This window comes from Pollachius pollachius (genome assembly GCF_949987615.1).
Source record: "Pollachius pollachius genome assembly, chromosome: 19".
Taxonomy (NCBI): Eukaryota; Metazoa; Chordata; class Actinopteri; order Gadiformes; family Gadidae; genus Pollachius; species Pollachius pollachius.
The window spans coordinates 2,300,411-2,317,910 of NC_136952.1; the positions used below are offsets into that span (position 1 = coordinate 2,300,411).

A 17,500-nucleotide genomic window follows, 5' to 3' on the forward strand; every position below is an offset into this window, starting at 1 on the left:
TGTGGACGGGGTGTGAGGGCGGGGGCATGGCCACTTGTACTGCTCCTCTCGACCACATTTTATAGCAAACCGCCACCGAGGAAAAGTAATTACTAAAAAAAACTCAGTAAATGTTATCATGTGTTGCAACTAGATAGAGAAGTCCAGTTTATGACGCCATCGGTTCTATGAATACCTGAGTTGCTTTTTTTTATGTTTTTTTTACTCATTCCCATTGCCTCTTCCTTCTCTCTGTCACCATGACGACCCCATGTTGTCTCCCCGCTATTGGTTGATCGTGTTGTCTGTACTGGTACTATAACTAACATGCTGACAAATCCCAGACGGACATGTAGGAGGGATCCACCGTACCCCACCCACCCCCGGGTCGCTGGCTCCCGCGCCCCCCCTTTCTCCGCTCGGACCCCCCGTCTCTTTTACAAGTCTTACCCCCCATGAGACACCTGTATATGATATATCGTGCCATGGACAGAAACAAAACCAAAAAAAAAGAAAAAAAAATCAAGGCGGGTCAAGCGATACGACCGACCAATCAGATGCATGCAAATCAGAAGCAGAGCCAACGGCGCGAGAGAGAGAGAGACAAGAAAAAGGACTCGTGCGTGGAATCTCAAAGTGTGCCGTCAAAAGGAGTCGGGCTATTTCTTACGTGTTCCTTCTCCGTGACCCCCCCCCACCCCCCCCCCCCCTCTTGTTTTGCCTCCCCCCCGTTCCTCCCTCCCCGTCTGACTCCCCCGCCCGCCTCTGTATCTTAATTCTCGTCTTACTGTATCTGTTGTTTTGCCATCTGGAGAAGAGGGAGGCGTCCGAGGAACCCGACGGAGGGTTCTAAACATGTAGGTGTCCATTAACCATGTTAATTTTCTATATGTAAAATTTTTCTACAGTATTTACTTTTATTTTTATTGTTACAGTTCTTTGATGAACATAAAGTGGAAATTTATTATGGAAAAAATAGTTTTGAAGATCTAAATGAGTAAATAAAATATTACCCAAGTGAAACGAACTTCGGGGTCAATCCTTTTATTCTTTAGAGTGTGTTCGCTGCCCCGCTCTGGCCCCCAGGTGGTGAGTAGCAGTACTTCAACTCCAGGTGAGCTTCAGGTAAACACCTGGCCAGCGTTGTCCATATGCAGGGTGTGTCATATTTCCTTCCGTGTTTCTCGCCTCTCTGAACCGAAGCAAGTGAAGATGCTGTTTTCACTATGAATAATTGTTACTTCAAACTTGGACACAGGGAAACATCCACACACATAGATGACTATCATCACAGCCCAAATCATCACCCCCAAATGGTCTTTGCAGGGCGACGTCAAGTTAAATGTCATGACACGACACTCCGTCAAGAGGCAAGGAAGGACCTTGATATTCGGGGACCCTACTGTCCGTGGCAAGGAGCCCCTTATCCACCAAACTATCTAGGAGTGTAATGTATAATATATATATATTACATATACCTCATCCACCTAGCTATGATGCTATGCTAGGAATGTAATAGACCTTATACACTTGGTATAATGCTAGGTGTGTAATAGACCTTATCCGCCTAGCTTTAATGCTATGATAGGAGTGCGATAGACCTTATTCTCCTAGCTAAAATGCTAAGAGAGCTCAATGTCCTAATAATTGATGGTCAAAAGACCCGCCAGCGTGGGGATAATTGACCAGAAGAATGAGAGCAGTGGGACTGTCAGTTACAGGAATAGATCTCCCCGCGGAGCCATCAGCAGCACAGGGGAGCGGGCTGGTACTGAAGCTACTGAATCATCGGGTCAACAGGAACTCCCTGAGGACACCGGTCAGACCAGAGAGTGAGAGGAAGTCTGAAGAATAAAGCTCTAAAGTTGTCGGCGGTGTCGGCTTCCCCTGATTCCAGCTGGGAGCTGTTACTGCAGAGGGAGGAAACCCACTTTGGGGAAACGTTTCTGAGCTCCTATCAGAGGACGGGTGAGGGTATGGGGAGTAATGCTACAAACCAACATTGACTCACTGACACGCGCACGTGCGTGCACCCTCACGAGTGTACACGTTCAGATGAGCGTGCACGTGCGTCAGGAGATGCTTCGCACAGCTAGATCGATAACGTTGGTTGACAGCAAGACAACGCACAAAAGCACACCCTGCACACTACTCTCTCAATCCACTCTCCATTCTCTCACTCCTCTCTATTCTCTCACTCCTCTCTCTATCCTCTCACTCCTCTCTCTATCCTCTCACTCCTCTCTCTATCCTCTCACTCCACTCTCTATTCTCTCCCCTCCTCTCTCTGCTCCTCTGGGTTCACTTGGTCCTTGACTTCTGTTCCCGCTCACTTCTTCTCCCTCCCTCTTGTCTTCTCCTCTCTTTTGGTGTAAGTGTTTTTCCAGGTTTGTTGGTTTGGGGAGGTCTGATGATCTCAGCGTCTTCGTCGTCCCGCCCCCTCCCTCGCTGCCACGCCCGGCCTTGACCCGGCGGCGGCCGCGTGCAGAGACAGCCACGCGGTGGCCGCTATATTTAGAGGCTGGAGTATTAGCAACAACACGCATCCCGTGGCAACAGGGGCCCGATCTGTCCCAGGCTGCGTGTTGACGGTTCAAGAGCCGGCGCCAATGCCAAGCAAGATGGCAGATGGCGAGGACTCCACTGCTGTTCCCGATAGGAGTGGTTCACTTTGAGGAGTGTTCACTCAGGGAAGCAGTTGCGGGTTGGAGAGTTCCTCGTATTTGGTTGAGTGTGTGTTTTTCTGTTTTTAATCTCCACAGGTGCAGAAGGCATAAGTAGATATCTTTTATCAGGGGAGGAGAATGATGGCCTTGTTTTCGCGGCAGATCTCCCTTTATGTCTTAACACCTGCACTCTCTCTCCCTTATTGTATCGTTTTCTGTGTGTCTTTGTGTGAGAGAGTTTGTGTGTGTGTGTGTGTGTGTGTGTGTGTGAGTGTGTGTGTATGTATGTGTACGTGTGAGAACGAGATGGTTTGTGTGTCTGTGTTTGTGTCTTTGTATGTGTGGTTGTGAGCTACAGAGTGTGTATATGTGTTTGAAAAGGATAGTTTGGGTATGTGTGTTTCTTTGTGTGTGTGTATGTCCATGGTTGTGAGAGATAGTTTTGTTTGTTTTTATCTCTGAACGTGTGGGTGTGAGTTAAAGAGTGAGTAAATGTGTGCGAGAGAGATAGTTTGTGTATGTCCATGAGTGATAGTTGTGTGTGTGTGTATGTGTGTGTTTCTTTGTGTGTCTGTGTGTGTAGAGCAGGACTGTGGGAGAGAGTGTGTGTGTGTGGTCATGTCATGAGCTCAAGGCTGTACTTCTCTTCCTGCGCACAAATAAGTCACAAAGTGTACCAACACATGAAGTTCCCACAGTGTTACACACACACACACACACACACACGCACACACACACACACAAAGACACTGACAATAAACACTATTTCAGCAGACAGAAAAGGGTTGAGTTGAGGAATAAACTGAAACGAGGGACAAAATAGTTTCAGATATTTTAGGCATGAATACATTTGAATATAATCAACAAAAATGAGAGTGTGTTTATCAACATAATAATGAATTATCGTCAGTATCAATTGCATACTGTGGGTGAAATGGATGCTGAAATGGATAACAATCATAATGAATACTGTTGAAAAGACGTTTGGTTAAATCATGGAATAGACAAGCGCTCGGTGCATTCAAGGAAAAACAAACTAGTGTGAAACGTCTTAGAAGAAGCTACAATGCTTCGAGGAGCACAAATTAAAAACAATGTGTACGGTACACTTATTCGCTATCGTTAAGTGTGTCAGGAAGGAATGTGTCTCTTCTCCCAAGAGAGGTCTCATATCCTCTCCACCTCTGACACTGGGGCTCTCTCTGGAAGATGGAGTGAGAGGAGGTCTCACTGGGAGAGTAAAGGGAGGGGGTCTCTCTGGAAGAGGGAGGGAGGGGGGGGGGTCTCTGGGAGATGGAGGGAGGGGCCCCACTGCCAGGCCCCCACCACATGGAGACGTAAAACCCTGGCGCTGGGGGCCGGCAAGGCCACGGGGATAAGGGGGAGGGATGACAAGACTCTGACCACAACAACGCCGTCAGCCAACGCACCGTACCCAACAGTCCGGCACCTCCGCCGCCTCACAACCGCACGGATGAGGCAGTCAGCCCCGAGCATGAGGAAGATGGCGCTGATGACGATGACTGTGATGACGGTGATGAAGGTGATGAAGGGGGCCCAGTGCTGTGTGGTTCAGGGGTCCGGCGCCGTGGAGTGCGTTGGTGGTCACATCACGGAGATGCCCTCGCTGAACCCGCACACCACCGTCACCCTGTGAGTACACACGCACGCACGCACGCACACGCACACGTACGCACGCACGCACACACACACACACACACACAAACACGTGTGAATATCTTAAGACATGCGTCATGCTCACTAACATTAAGTCATTTTAGAGCTGACCCAGGTCACTGCAAACTCACTGAAAGACATGGACGCTGTAGAACACCAGATGTTTTTATTGTTTATTTATCTCTCACAAACTTCACAGACCTGACATCAGTTGCTCTTCTCAAAGGTTTTCCGGTCATGTTGGACTGACCTGGTAGAGGTCAACAGGATTAAAACTGGTTTGAACCGGTTAGACGTCCGGAGCGTCAGGTGTTGATCTCGTCGGGACCACCAGTCATGCTGACGTTGAATGCGTTCCGAACACGCTACGCTGAAGAGCATACTTCTCTTTCAGAGTGTCAGACCAAACGACTGTCAATACATGTTGGATCCAGTGTCAGAGCGAACGCCGGTAAGGCATGTGCCGGGTTAGGGTTAGGTTTTAATGTTGCCAGGTCAATGATGACAAACCACATGTTTAGAGGCATAATGTGAAGCATGATTAGTTGTTTATTTTCAAATATACAGCTTTAGGGACAGACAGAGCAACAGATAAGATATCTAAGATATCACATACAAAAGACATCTTATCTTGACTGTTTCCATGTCATATTGTGACCAAATGCATGTAAGGCACATCACTATAAGTCTGTTTCTATACACATCTACATGTGTGTTGCTGCACTGCAGCATTTGATTTTTACCAGGAACTACATATTTAATTTAGCCTCATGTGCAAGATGTATTATTCAACACAATGAGTTAATGGCAGAGAGTGCATTCATTCATTCACACCCAGATAATATATTTATCCGTATTATATTAAGTTTGTCTTCCAAAATAAAACACATTTTACAATCTTAAGCATGTCTCTACACTTTATCAAAGGTGTTTGATCACAATAATTTACGAAATATCTGTAATGTAAAAGTGGTTCTCTGCTGAACTTTTAGCGCAGTTGCTTTATGGGAGGAGTTAAATCATATTTTTTTAAGAAATAGCTCTAAAATACTGTGTTCCTCTGCTTGCTCTTGCTTTTAGTATCACCCCTTTATTGAAGGTATTTAATCGATCCTAATAAAACGTATAAAATAACAGTGTTTCCCTGCTAAACGTTTAGTTCTGTCTCCTTATTGAAGGTGTTTACAGTAATCGTTGAAGTCAGGAAATGCTTTGTAAAAAAAACAGTGTTTCTCTGCTAAACTTTTAAATCATTACTGTATTGAAGGTGTTTGATCGTTAGAATCCAGGAAAAATCTGTAAAAAAAACAATGTTTCTCAGCAGAACTTAAGGGCCAACACTTTATTCACGGTGTTTGATCAAATCATTTAGAAAAATCTGCATAACAACAGTTTCTCAGCAAAGCCTTTGTGTGAAAGTGTCTGTGAATATTTATTTTTGCTCTGTATTTGAAGGGTATTATTAAATCATTTGAAATTTTGGCAACCCTAACACTATTAATACAGTGTATTATCACTAAACACTGGTTCAGCAAGGCGCTTGCTTTCACATCTGTCGTGTTCAGAGCTCCGCAGGGGTACAAAGCTTCTGTTTACATCATTAGTGGACGTGTAACAGCTGTCTTCTCTGGAGGTGTTACAGAAGCTGATCCCTGGTTTGATTAATGTGCAAACAGTTATGTGAAAGGGAGTAGGAAGCATTTGTTTAGTAAAGATTTTAGAGATTATTTTATTGTGAAATTCCAATGTTCCAATTTAAACTAAATTTATACTAAATTCTTAAAAAAATATTGCTCATACAGTATGAGCGATATTTGTTTAAGAATTAAGTACCTTAAATTTGAAGAAAGATGACTAACTCCCTCTATCATGAAGATACCTATGATTTGTTGTCCATACTTCTGGACCATACATGAAATATTGTACTGATACACCTTTAGAAGGAGAGAGACTATGATTTTAGGATTTTTTTATCCTGTTTTTTTTTGTTTTTTTTAATCGATAAACACACACCTGTTATTTAATGTAAAACATACTGGTATTGATAAAAATGAATTAATAATGGTTAAATAAAATTCCAATTAGGCTCAAGAGGTTTACATACTTTCTAGCAGCACTGTATGTCAACAACAGCTTATTTTAGTAATGTATTATGTTCATAAGAACCCATATTTGCCAGTTGTGTTTTGATTGTATTTATTTACAATCGTGTTAACTTTAAGAGGCACTATTACTGATTACTTTTTGTGAAAGTAACATAACTAATTGGGTTTTATTGTTAAATGCAAGACAGAGAAAGGCAGTACAAGAAGCCATGACATTTAGTGGTTCACTTTGGTAAAAAAGTTCAAAGTATGAAAGTGTTCTTTCCTTGTTCAGCTAAAATCTGTTTTATTTTTAAGTTACAATATGAACGACAATGTAAAATTATTTGTCAAATATCCTGCCACTGTGAATTAAAAAATTGGTTATTTTTGCATTCCAGTCACATGTTTTTTTTTTTCAGTGTAGAATTCTGTTCTTTTTTTACACCTCACACATCACACACATCAGAAACCTATCTCATATCCAAAGCTTGGATATCAATAAGCTAATGTTGCAGCTGAAATATTCTCCACATCACAAGACATGATGTGATACCATCTTCTAAGCACAGTAAATGTTTTTGTCCCAACATGTCAGTAGAACTACCCAGAAGTGCTTGTCTTTCTACTGGTAGAAAGGCCTGTGTAAAAAGCAACATGTGAACTCAAGCTGGGTAGCTGGTTTTATTATAGTACCGGTGCACCCCCCAGTAATCTCAGATGCACCCCAAGGCATTCTGTTCTGGAGCCGGGCCTGATCATACATACTGAAAGGCAAAATACTGCCGTGGTGAATTACTTCCACAACGTAATCCTTTTGTATGCGTTTTCCACTGAGCCTGACTATAGGACTCCAAAGAGGGAGACACGTTTCTGCCAAACGAGTGGAACTCAGCTTGGAGGAATTGTGGGGGACGTAGTTCTGACCGGCAATTTGTGCGTTGACAGGAATATCAGCCAGACCCATATCAAAGGGTTCTCTCCCGAGACCTTCACCAACCTGAGCCGCATCAGCAAACTGTAAGTAGTGTGTGTGTGTGTATTGTGTGTGTGTGTGTTCATTTCTCTATCCATGCATGACTATATACAGAATGTGTGTGATTGTGAATGTGCTTGCATGGAAGCATGCCCGTATGTGTATCTATGTGTTTGTTTGTGTGTGTATGTGTGTGTGTGTGTCTGTCTGTGTGACAGTTTGTGTGTGTGTGTGTGTGTGTGTGTGTGTGTGTGTGTGTGTGTGTGTGCGTGTGTGCGCGTGTGTGTGTGTGCGTTTGTGTGTGCATTTCATGGAGCAATAAATAAACCCATTTTGAGTCCCTTGGTTTCTATGGCGATACGGCTGCATGTGTGTTTTTTTCCCGCAGCCTCCAGCTCCTTTGGAGCCTGGAGGTCCTATACAGCTTCTGAACCTATAGGGCCCCCAGGATGAGCTGTGTGTTTGTGGTCATTCACTTGTGGATGTGTTTTTGTGTGTCTGTGTCTGTCTGTGTGTGTGTGTGTATGTATGTGTGTGTATATGTGTGTGGGTATGCATGTATGTATGTATGTATGCATTTATGTGTGTGTGTGTGTGTGTGTGTGTGTGTGCACGCGTGTGTGTCTGTGTGTGTGTGTCTATGTATGTATGTATGTATGTGTGTGTGTGTGTGTGTGTGTGAACGCGTGTGTGTCTCTGTGTGTGTGTGTCTATGTATGTATGTATGTATGTGTGTGTGTGTGTGTGTGTGTGTATGCATGTGTGTGTGTGTGTGTCTATGTATGTATGTTTGTGTGTTAGTGGGTGTGTGTTTGTCTATGTATGTTTGGGTGCGTGCAAGTCTTTGTCTGTACGTGTGTGTGTGTGTGTGTGTGTGTTTGTGTGTGTGTGTGTGAGTTGGATGATTGAGATGTTTAGTCTCTGATACAGAACGTGATGTTCACCTCACCAGGACATAGAGGGCGGGGGTGTAGGAGGGTGGGGTTCTGGGGACCAGGCTGATTTACAGATCTACGTCTGCAGAGACCCGTGTGGACCTAGATCAATCCGTGTAGAGGACAGGGGGCCTGGGCAGAGCTGTGCGTGTTCATACCGCCCCGTCACGTTAGTGTCTCCACCAGGGGGCAGTAGAGCGCTTCACATGCCAAATGTACGCCGACAAAAGTGTTGAAAACCAATCAAAAAACTGCGACCGTTCCCTGTTGGACCAATCAGTGATTAGCTGAGGTCTGCTTAGACTGGCAACAGGTCGCTAACGTCTGGTAGGTTGTTAGCATGTTGCTATAACCTACCTCTGCTAGGTTGTTGTCGTGTTGCAAACGTGTAGGTTCCCAACAACATGCTAACCTCTGGGAGGCTAGATTGTGGACCTAGCTGTGGACGTAGCGCGTAGGTCCGCTTGCAAAAGGGGCGTGTACTAAGTAGGACGATCTTGCTGGCTCCTCCCCTTCCTCCCAGGTGGATCATGAAGAACGTCATGCTGCTGAAGATCCAGGACTTCGCCTTCGCTAACCTCCCAGCGCTCCGGATGATGTGAGTACGGCTGACATCACCCACTGAACTCCACACCACATCGAGGTGTGCGTGTGTGTGCGTGTGTGTGTGTGCGTGTGTGTGTATGCGTGTGATTGTGTGTGTGTGTGTGTGTGTACATGTGTGGGAGTGTTTATGCGTGTGTGTGTGTGTGTGTGTGTGTGTGTCTGTGTGTGTGTGTGTGTGCGTGTGTGTGTATGCGTGTGATTGTCTGTGTGTGTGTACATGTGTGGGAGTGTTTATGCGTGTGTGTGTGTGTGTGTGTGTGTGTGTGTGTGTTCGGTGTGTACATGTGTGGCTGTGGGTGCGTGCGTTTGTAAATGCGTATGTATGTATGCATGTGATGTGTGTGTGTGTGTCTCCCTGTGTGTGTTACTCTGTGTGTGTGTGTGCATGCGTGCATGATAAGTTTGTGTTCAGCCTCTTATAAGCACTGAGGTTACCGATGAGCCAAACATGTCAGATGAACTGCTCATTTATTGATGCCTGGTGCTCTCCTTCCAGATACATCTCTGAGAACCCCGCGTTGGAGACCATTGGCTCCTACGCCTTCTCCAACCTCTCTGTGCTCCACGAGATGTAAGTGGGCCCGAGGACCAGGCCATGCATCGGCAGCACAGCAACACTTCGGCCCGACATCCCGCTATTCACCTCTCTCTTTATGAATGATGTTTGTATGGACGTGTGCCATCATGTGTGTGTGTGTGTGTGTGTGTGTGTGTGTGTGTGTCCATACTTTTGTGTGTGTGTTTGTTCGTACCTTTGTGTGTCTGTCTGTGTGTGTGTGTGCTTGCGTGTTAATGTGATGGTGTGTGTGCGTGCACATGTGTGTGCACATGTGATGGTGTGTATGCGTGCGTGTGTGTGTGTGTATTTGTGTGTTTTCCCACCAGCATCATCACCAAGTCGAAGCACCTGAAGAGCATCCACAGCTGTGCCTTCGGAGGCCTGAGCGAGCTGCAGTACCTGTTAGTACCTGTTAGTACCTGTTAGTACCTGTTAGTACCTAGTACTACCTGTTAGAACCTAGTTCTACCTGTTAGTACCTAGTACTACCTGTTAGAACCTAGTTCTACCTGTTAGTACCTGTTAGTACCTGTTAGTACCTAGTACTACCTGTTAGAACCTAGTTCTACCTGTTAGTACCTGTTAGTACCTGTTAGTACCTGTTAGTATCTGTTAGTACCTGTTAGTATCTGTTAGTAACTAGTACAACCTGTTAGTACCTGTTAGTACCTGTTAGTGCCTGTTAGTATCTGTTAGTAGCTGTTAGTACCTAGTACTACCTGTTAGTACCTGTTGGTACCTGTTGGTACCTGTTAGTGCCTGTTAGTACCAGTTAGTACCTGTTATTACCTGTTAGTACCTGTTAGTGCCTGTTAGTACCTGATAGTGCCTGTTGGTACCTGTTGGTACCTGTTCGTGCCTGTTAGTACCTGTTAGTGCCTGTTGGTACCTGTTAGTGCCTGTTGGTACCTGTTAGTACCGGTTAGTACCTGTTAGTACCGGTTAGTACCTGTTAGTGCCTGCTAGTAATATATATATATATAGGTTGAGGGTTATGTGTATACTATATGTATGTATATATATATATATATATATATATATATATATATATATATATATATATATATATATATATATATGGTAAACGTTACTTTTGATTGTTTGAATTGTATTCATAGTCAATGTTAATATTGTGGACCCATCCCTATGTACTAGTTGTGTATATGCTCGCTGTAGTAGCAGAGGACGTATATTTTGTGAATTAGGCTGCAGGTCGTGGCAGATTGAATACATCACACAGTCAGTTGAGGCTGACTCAGTGCATTGAAAGAAGACCACTGTCCCTGTTGCAGACAGACCGTTGTTTGAAATTGTAAACATTTTGGTGTCTCTGTTCGTGGTTCTGCTGTGGAGAACCATCTCAAACACCGGCCTCCAGGTTTTCCCAGACTTCAACAGAATCCTCTCTGCTGCACTGGGATTCCTGCTGTAAGCACGCACGCAGACACACACATGCAAACACGAGCACACACACACACACACACACACACACACACACACACACACACACACACACACACGCGGTCGCAAAGCAACCATTTTGTCTGTGCGAACACACCATTTTAGACTCATTGTTAGTGTGTCGGTGGCCCTTGAGCTGCTGATCCCCGGGGGCCCGGTCTGACCCCTCAGTCCATCCTGCTCTATGTCCAAAGGGTCCTAGACGAGAACAGCTTCCTACAGAGAGTCCCCGGAAACGCCTTCAGGGGTCTCTGCACGCAGACCATCAATGAGATGTAAGAGGCCCTCTCAGCCTGCTCCACATCATCTGTGCCCCTGCTGGAGGCAGGACTCACCGTCCCTCGCCCTGCAGCTGCCGGGATTGATTTGATGGATGATCCTTCCGTTCAGATCCCTGGACATCAATTTCACGTCCTCCTTGCTGAAGTGTTGGTCTTTTACCGAGTTCCTAATTGAGTCGTAAGGATAGAATAGAGGATAGATTCTATCCTCCCGAATAGAGAATATATTATAGAGAATAGAGGATACATTCTATCCTCTGTTTTTCGTGATAAAAAGTACATCAGCTCCTGTCGGTGGGCAGCAGGGGATTATAGTGGGGAGGTAAGATCTCTCAGCGGCCGTGGTCAAACCTGCTCGACCCAACGTGTCTTCCTCTCCCACCACAGACAGCTGACCAGGAACGGCATCACAGAGGTGGAGAGTGACGCCTTCAACGGCACCCAGCTGCTACGACTGTGAGTCAGACGGCTACACCCAAACTACACCCAAACATTAATACAGTAGTCTCCTTCTCTCTTCCTTACTGACATTCTTCCTTACTGATGTTCTTCAATTCCTACTGCTTGCCATCTTTCTTCTTACATTCTCTTGGGTTTCTTTCTGATTTTCTTTCGTTCTTTTGTTCTTTATTTCCTTCCCTCCTCCTATCCCCCTCTCTGGCTCTTGTGTTTGGCGTTGACGTTCGGCCTGTTTTTCCCCCTTCTCCCTCTGCTTCTCCGTGCTTTCCCCCTGCAGAATTCTGACAGGCAACCACCAGCTCACCGCCATCCACCCCAACGCCTTCTCCGGGTCTGAAGGACTGGTGGGACTGTGAGTAGGATGAGCTCTATGACACACCACACATGGAGCAGTCTTCTGGGGAACGGAACCGGCCAATCACTGTAGGCCAATCTAAGTAATCGTCCAATTAGGATTGGAACCGAACAATTAATGATCCGGGTGTTTGCGCTTGATTTTTGATTAGTTTACGAGAGGTCAGCTGACCAATCACACGGCCCCTCAAAATATCAAATATTGCATTTCAGGAAGAGGGTCCCAAATTTACATTTGAATGTTATTATAAATTATGTATATTCTAGATATTCTAGCAATGGGAAGACAAGAGCTAGTGTTATCTTTGTCGACAGTCTACAAATGTAACCCCTGTGTTTAACTAGGTAGCTGGCCGACACTTGCTAAAACGTCCTTTGAATAAGGCAAACATTTGAGATGAACATAACGAGACTGTAAGGCGGTAACGATCCAAGCGTGAGACAAAGCGTCCGCTGTCTGTCTGAGCAGCCATTCTGCTCCTCCGGTGAATCTCCGTTTGTGTGTTTTTGTTGCCATCTGTTGTTGTAAAGGAAGATCTACAAAAAAGTTCAGGAACCATTGGTTATTGCTCCTGTTCTTAGCGGTTCAATGGAGGGAAACACGTGCAGCGTTGTCATAAAATGTGTTCTAATGTCCCCTCATCAGCGTGTTCTGTGAACATGCTCGTTCTTTTTGATATCTACTGGAGCAGATTGATGATTATTCATGCTTTACAATGCGGTTTGATGTTTCTAAGTGCATGAGAAAATGTGATACACACTAACACTCATCTGCCAATGATAGCTAATCTACACATTCGTGCTGCATTTAGTGGTTAATCAGTATTTGGGATGCATTTGGCATTTATTGATGCACCCCAACTAACTCCCATCGTATTTAGTCCAACCTTTCAAAGAGTATTTTAAAGAGACAATGAGCTCAGCCCTGATACAGTGAGTCACCGCGGTTCACCGAGCAGAAACCTTCAAACGAAGGACAGGTAATTTGGGTAGAAAAGGAATTTAGGGTCACTTGAGATGAGACTCTGAGTTTGGCGTGTTGACATCACAGTGCATGCCTGACTCACACCTCCATGTGCCAGCTTTTACCGATAGCTGTAATCGGGAATATATATTGTCATCAAGGTTGGACCATTGCAGTCTATTTCACTTCCTTTCAGTGTATTGAGATGCTTCTGTTGTCACTTGGATAAACCATGCTATTACCACTTTACAAATATTTGATGAACACCCAGCCATCCCTGACAAATTTGCTGAAAAGATAAACCATGCTTTTAGGTATTTAGTCGTGACTTCAAGACTGTTTGCAGATATTTAGTGATTCCATCATAAAGAAAGAAGTGTTGTGTCTGCGTATTTATAATGTAGCTGTACTAACAAGATTCAGCTCAGAATTATTTAAACGTGATATTCACAAAACGTTGGTACCAGATTATCCTCCCTTTGATATAGCCTGTCAAACATAATTCAGTTACTTCCTAATCCTTTAATGGAACTTTCCCTTTATTCAACTCTAATCTTAAACGACGATTAGGATAATGAACTCAAATACCCAATAAATTCACGACAAACAGAGGATAGAATCTGTTCTCTATTCCATCCTCACGACTGAATTAGAAATCTGCTAAAAGTCCGCCGTGTGTCTGTATTTCAGCAAGCAGGGTCTGAACTTGATATCCAGGGAGTATTCACGGGACGAAGTCCAGCCTGGAGAGGGGGTCTCTAACAGGGTCACGCTCTTGGATCCCCCAGGGACGTGTCCAACACGGCGGTCCGCTCGCTGCCCGAGTCCATCCTGGGGGGCCTCGAGACGCTGGGCGCGGAGAACGCCCGGCAGCTGCGGACACTGCCCCCGCTGTTCGGCCGGCTGCGGCATGCCAACCTCACCTATCACTGGCACTGCTGCGCCTTCCTCACCTCCAACAGCACGTAATGCATCATGGGAAATCCACCGCAGTCTGTGGGGACGGGGGGGGGGGTCAAGCAATCGTTCAGAATGGGGGATTAAATGCAGTTCAGATATGAACAGAAGCGATTAAGGATTCAATCAATATCGTCTTTAGTTATTAAGCAATTCATGAATCATAATGAATCATGATCTTTATGTTGATGAGGATGTTGTTGTTCATTCTTAAAACTGAATCGTGTGCGTACGTTTTTGTGTGTTTCTTTATTTATGTCTGTGTGTATCTATAAATGTGTGTGCGTTTGTGTGTGTATCTGTATTCATGTGCGTTTGTGTGTTCGTATCTGTACCTGTGTGTGTGTGTGTGTGTGTCTGGAGCTGCAATTGTCTGTTAGTTTGTGTATCATTATCCGTGTGCGTTTGGGTGTGTTTGTGTCTGTGTGCATGTTTGTGCATCTCTACCTGTGTGTGTATATCTCTATACCTGTGTGTGTGTATCTCTAAAACTGTGTGCGTATCTCTATACCTGTGTGTGCGTGTGTGTATCTCTTTATCTTTGTGTGTGTGTGTGTGTATTTCTTTACCTGTCTGTGTGTGTGTATCTCTCTATCTATATGTGTGTGTGTGTGTGTGTGTGTGTGTGTGTATCTCTTTATCTTTGTGTTTGTGTGTGTGTGTGTATTTCTTTACCTGACTGTGTGTGTATCTCTTTATCTATCTATATGTGTGTGTGTGTGTGTGTATCTCTTTACCTGTCTGTGTGTGTGTATCTCTATACCTGTGTGTATCTCTTTATCTGTGTGTGTGTGTGTGTGTGTGTATCTCTTTATCTGTGTGTGTGTGTGTGTGTATCTCTTTATCTATATGTGTATGTGTTTGTGTGTATCTCTTTACCTGTCTGTGTGTTCGTATCTCTATACCTGTGTGTTTGTGTGTTTGTGTGTATCTCTTTATCGTTGTGTGTGTGTGTTTGTGTGTGTGTGTGTATTTCTTTACCTGTCTGTGTGTGTGTCTCTCTTTATCTATATGTGTGTGCGTGTGTGTGTGTGTGTATCTTTATCTTTGTGTGTGTGTGTGTGTGTGCGTGTGTGTGTGTGTGCGTGTGTGTGTGTGCGTGTGCGTGTGTGTGTGTGTGTGTGTGTGTCGGCTGCAGCTCCAAGTGGGACTCCATGTGCTCCAAGCCGGAGGCCCGCCGTCCGGACCTCCAGAAGTTCTTCCGGGACCACTGCACCAAGTCCTGCAACCCCCCGCCCGACGAGTTCAACCCCTGCACCGACATCATGGAGCCCCCCCCCCTCAGGGTCCTCATCTGGGTCATCTCCCTCCTGGCCCTGCTGGGCAACGCCGCGGTGCTGCTGGTGCTGCTAGGTGACCGGGGGGGAGGGTGGGAGGAGATGACCCACTGTTGGGGGATCCGGCGGGACTCCCTCTAATGTGTGTGTGAGCGAACTGTAACTAAACCTCTTTCCCCCCCTCTGTCTCCCTCCCTCCCCCCCCCTCTCTGTCTCCCCCCTCCCACCTCTCCCTCTCCCTCCCGCTGTCTCCCTCCCTCCCTCCCCCTCCCTTCTCCTCCTCCCCCCCACCTCTCCCTCCCTCTGTCTCCTCCCCTCCCACCTCTCCCTCTCACTGTCTCCCTCCCTTCTCCTCCTCCCCCCCACCTCTCCCTCTCCCTGTCTCCCTCCCTCCCCCTCCCTTCTCCTCCTCCCCCCCACCTCTCCCTCTCCCTGTCTCCCTCCCTCCCCCTCCCTTCTCCTCCTCCCCCCCACCTCTCCCTCTCCCTGTCTCCCTCCCTCCCCCTCCCTTCTCCTCCTCCCCCCCACCTCTCCCTCTCCCTGTCTCCCTCCCTCCCCCTCCCTTCTCCTCCTCCCCCCCACCTCTCCCTCCCTCCCTCCCCCTCCATTCTCCTCCTCCCCCCCACCTCTCCCTCTCCCTGTCTCCCTCCCTTCTCCTCCTCCCCCCCACCTCTCCCTCCCAATGCCTCCCCCCCTCCCACCTCTCCCTCTCCCTCCCTCCCTCCCCCTCCCTTCTCCTCCTCCCTCCCACCTCTCCCTCTTACTGTCTCCCTCCCTTCTCCTCCTCCCCCCCACCTCTCCCTCTCCCTGTCTCCCTCCCTCCCCCTCCCTTCTCCTCCTCCCCCCCACCTCTCCCTCCCTCTGTCTCCTCCCCCCCCACCTCTCCCTCTCCCTGTCTCCCTCCCTCCCCCTCCCTTCTCCCCCCCCCCCCCCACCTCTCCCCCCCCCCCCCCCCCCCCCCCCCCCCCCCCCTCCCGCTGTCTCCCCCCACCTCTCCGTCTCCCTCCCACCCCCCTCCCCCAGCCAGCCGGGCCAAGCAGACCGTCCCTCGTTTCCTGATGTGCCACCTGGCGTTTGCGGACCTGTGCATGGGCGTGTACCTGGTCGTCATAGCGACGGGGGACATGGTCACACGGGGCCAGTACTTCAACCACGCCATTGTCTGGCAGATGGACTATGGCTGCAACATCGCCGGCTTCTTCACGGTGTGTGTGTGTGTGTGTGTGTCTGTGTCTGTCTGTGTTTAGATGTGTGTGTGTCTGTGTGTGTGGGTGTGTGTGTGTGTGTGTGTGTGTGGGTGTGAGTGCCTGTTAATTTGTCTGTGTCTGTGTTTGCGCGTGTGTTTACATGTGTGTGCGTGTGTGTGTGTGTGAGTGTGTCTGTGTTACCATGTGTGTTTGTGTGTGTTTGCGTGTGCTTGTGTGTGCGTGTTCGTCTGTCTGTCTGTGTGTGTGTTTGCTTGTCTGTGTTTAAATGTGTGTATGTGTGTTTACATGTGTGTACCTGTGTTTCCGTGTGTGTGTGTGTGTCCAGGTGTTTCCATGTGTGTACCTGTGTTTCCATGTGTGTGTGTGTGTGTGTCCAGCTGTTTACATGTGTACGTACGTGTGTGTGTGTGTGTGTGTGCGTCAAGGTGTTTACATGTGTACGTGTGTGTGTGTGCGTGTCCCCAGGTGTTTACATGTGTACGTGTGTTCCCCTGTGTGTGTGTGTGTGTCCAGGTGTTTACATGTGTACGTGTGTTCCCGTGTGTGTGTGTGTGTCCAGCTGTTTACATGTGTACGTGTGTGTGTGTGTGCGTCCAGGTGTTTACATGTGTACGTGTGTTCCCCTGTGTGTGTGTGTGTGTGTCCAGCTGTTTACATGTGTGTGTGTGTGTGTGTGTGTGTCCAGCTGTTTACATGTGTACGTACGTGTGTGTGTGTGTGTGTGTGCGTCAAGGTGTTTACATGTGTACGTGTGTGTGTGTGCGTGTCCCCAGGTGTTTACATGTGTACGTGTGTTCCCCTGTGTGTGTGTGTGTGTCCAGGTGTTTACATGTGTACGTGTGTTCCCGTGTGTGTGTGTGTGTCCAGCTGTTTACATGTGTACGTGTGTGTGTGTGTGCGTCCAGGTGTTTACATGTGTACGTGTGTTCCCCTGTGTGTGTGTGTGTGTCCAGCTGTTTACATGTGTGTGTGTGTGTGTGTGTGTGTGTGTCCAGGTGTTTACATGTGTACGTGTGTTCCCGTGTGTGTGTGTGTGTCCAGCTGTTTACACGTGTAC

The 17,500-nt window shown here is 46.8% G+C and overlaps 1 protein-coding gene across 1 annotated transcript in view; it reads left to right on the forward strand.

Annotated features, from left to right (window-relative positions):
- Positions 1–4,119: 4,119 nt before the first annotated feature.
- fshr (follicle stimulating hormone receptor) overlaps positions 4,120–17,500 on the forward strand; it is a gene marked incomplete at both ends in the record, with an annotated part of 17,769 nt that continues 4,388 nt past the window's right edge. The window contains 12 exons of the mRNA XM_079756464.1: positions 4,120–4,298; positions 7,355–7,426; positions 8,841–8,915; positions 9,420–9,494; positions 9,809–9,883; positions 10,836–10,910; positions 11,138–11,218; positions 11,612–11,680; positions 11,961–12,035; positions 13,790–13,966; positions 15,097–15,311; positions 16,259–16,440. Of these exons, the coding sequence (XP_079612590.1) occupies positions 4,120–4,298; positions 7,355–7,426; positions 8,841–8,915; positions 9,420–9,494; positions 9,809–9,883; positions 10,836–10,910; positions 11,138–11,218; positions 11,612–11,680; positions 11,961–12,035; positions 13,790–13,966; positions 15,097–15,311; positions 16,259–16,440 (1,350 nt within the window). The remainder of the gene's footprint in view (positions 4,299–7,354; positions 7,427–8,840; positions 8,916–9,419; positions 9,495–9,808; positions 9,884–10,835; positions 10,911–11,137; positions 11,219–11,611; positions 11,681–11,960; positions 12,036–13,789; positions 13,967–15,096; positions 15,312–16,258; positions 16,441–17,500) is intronic.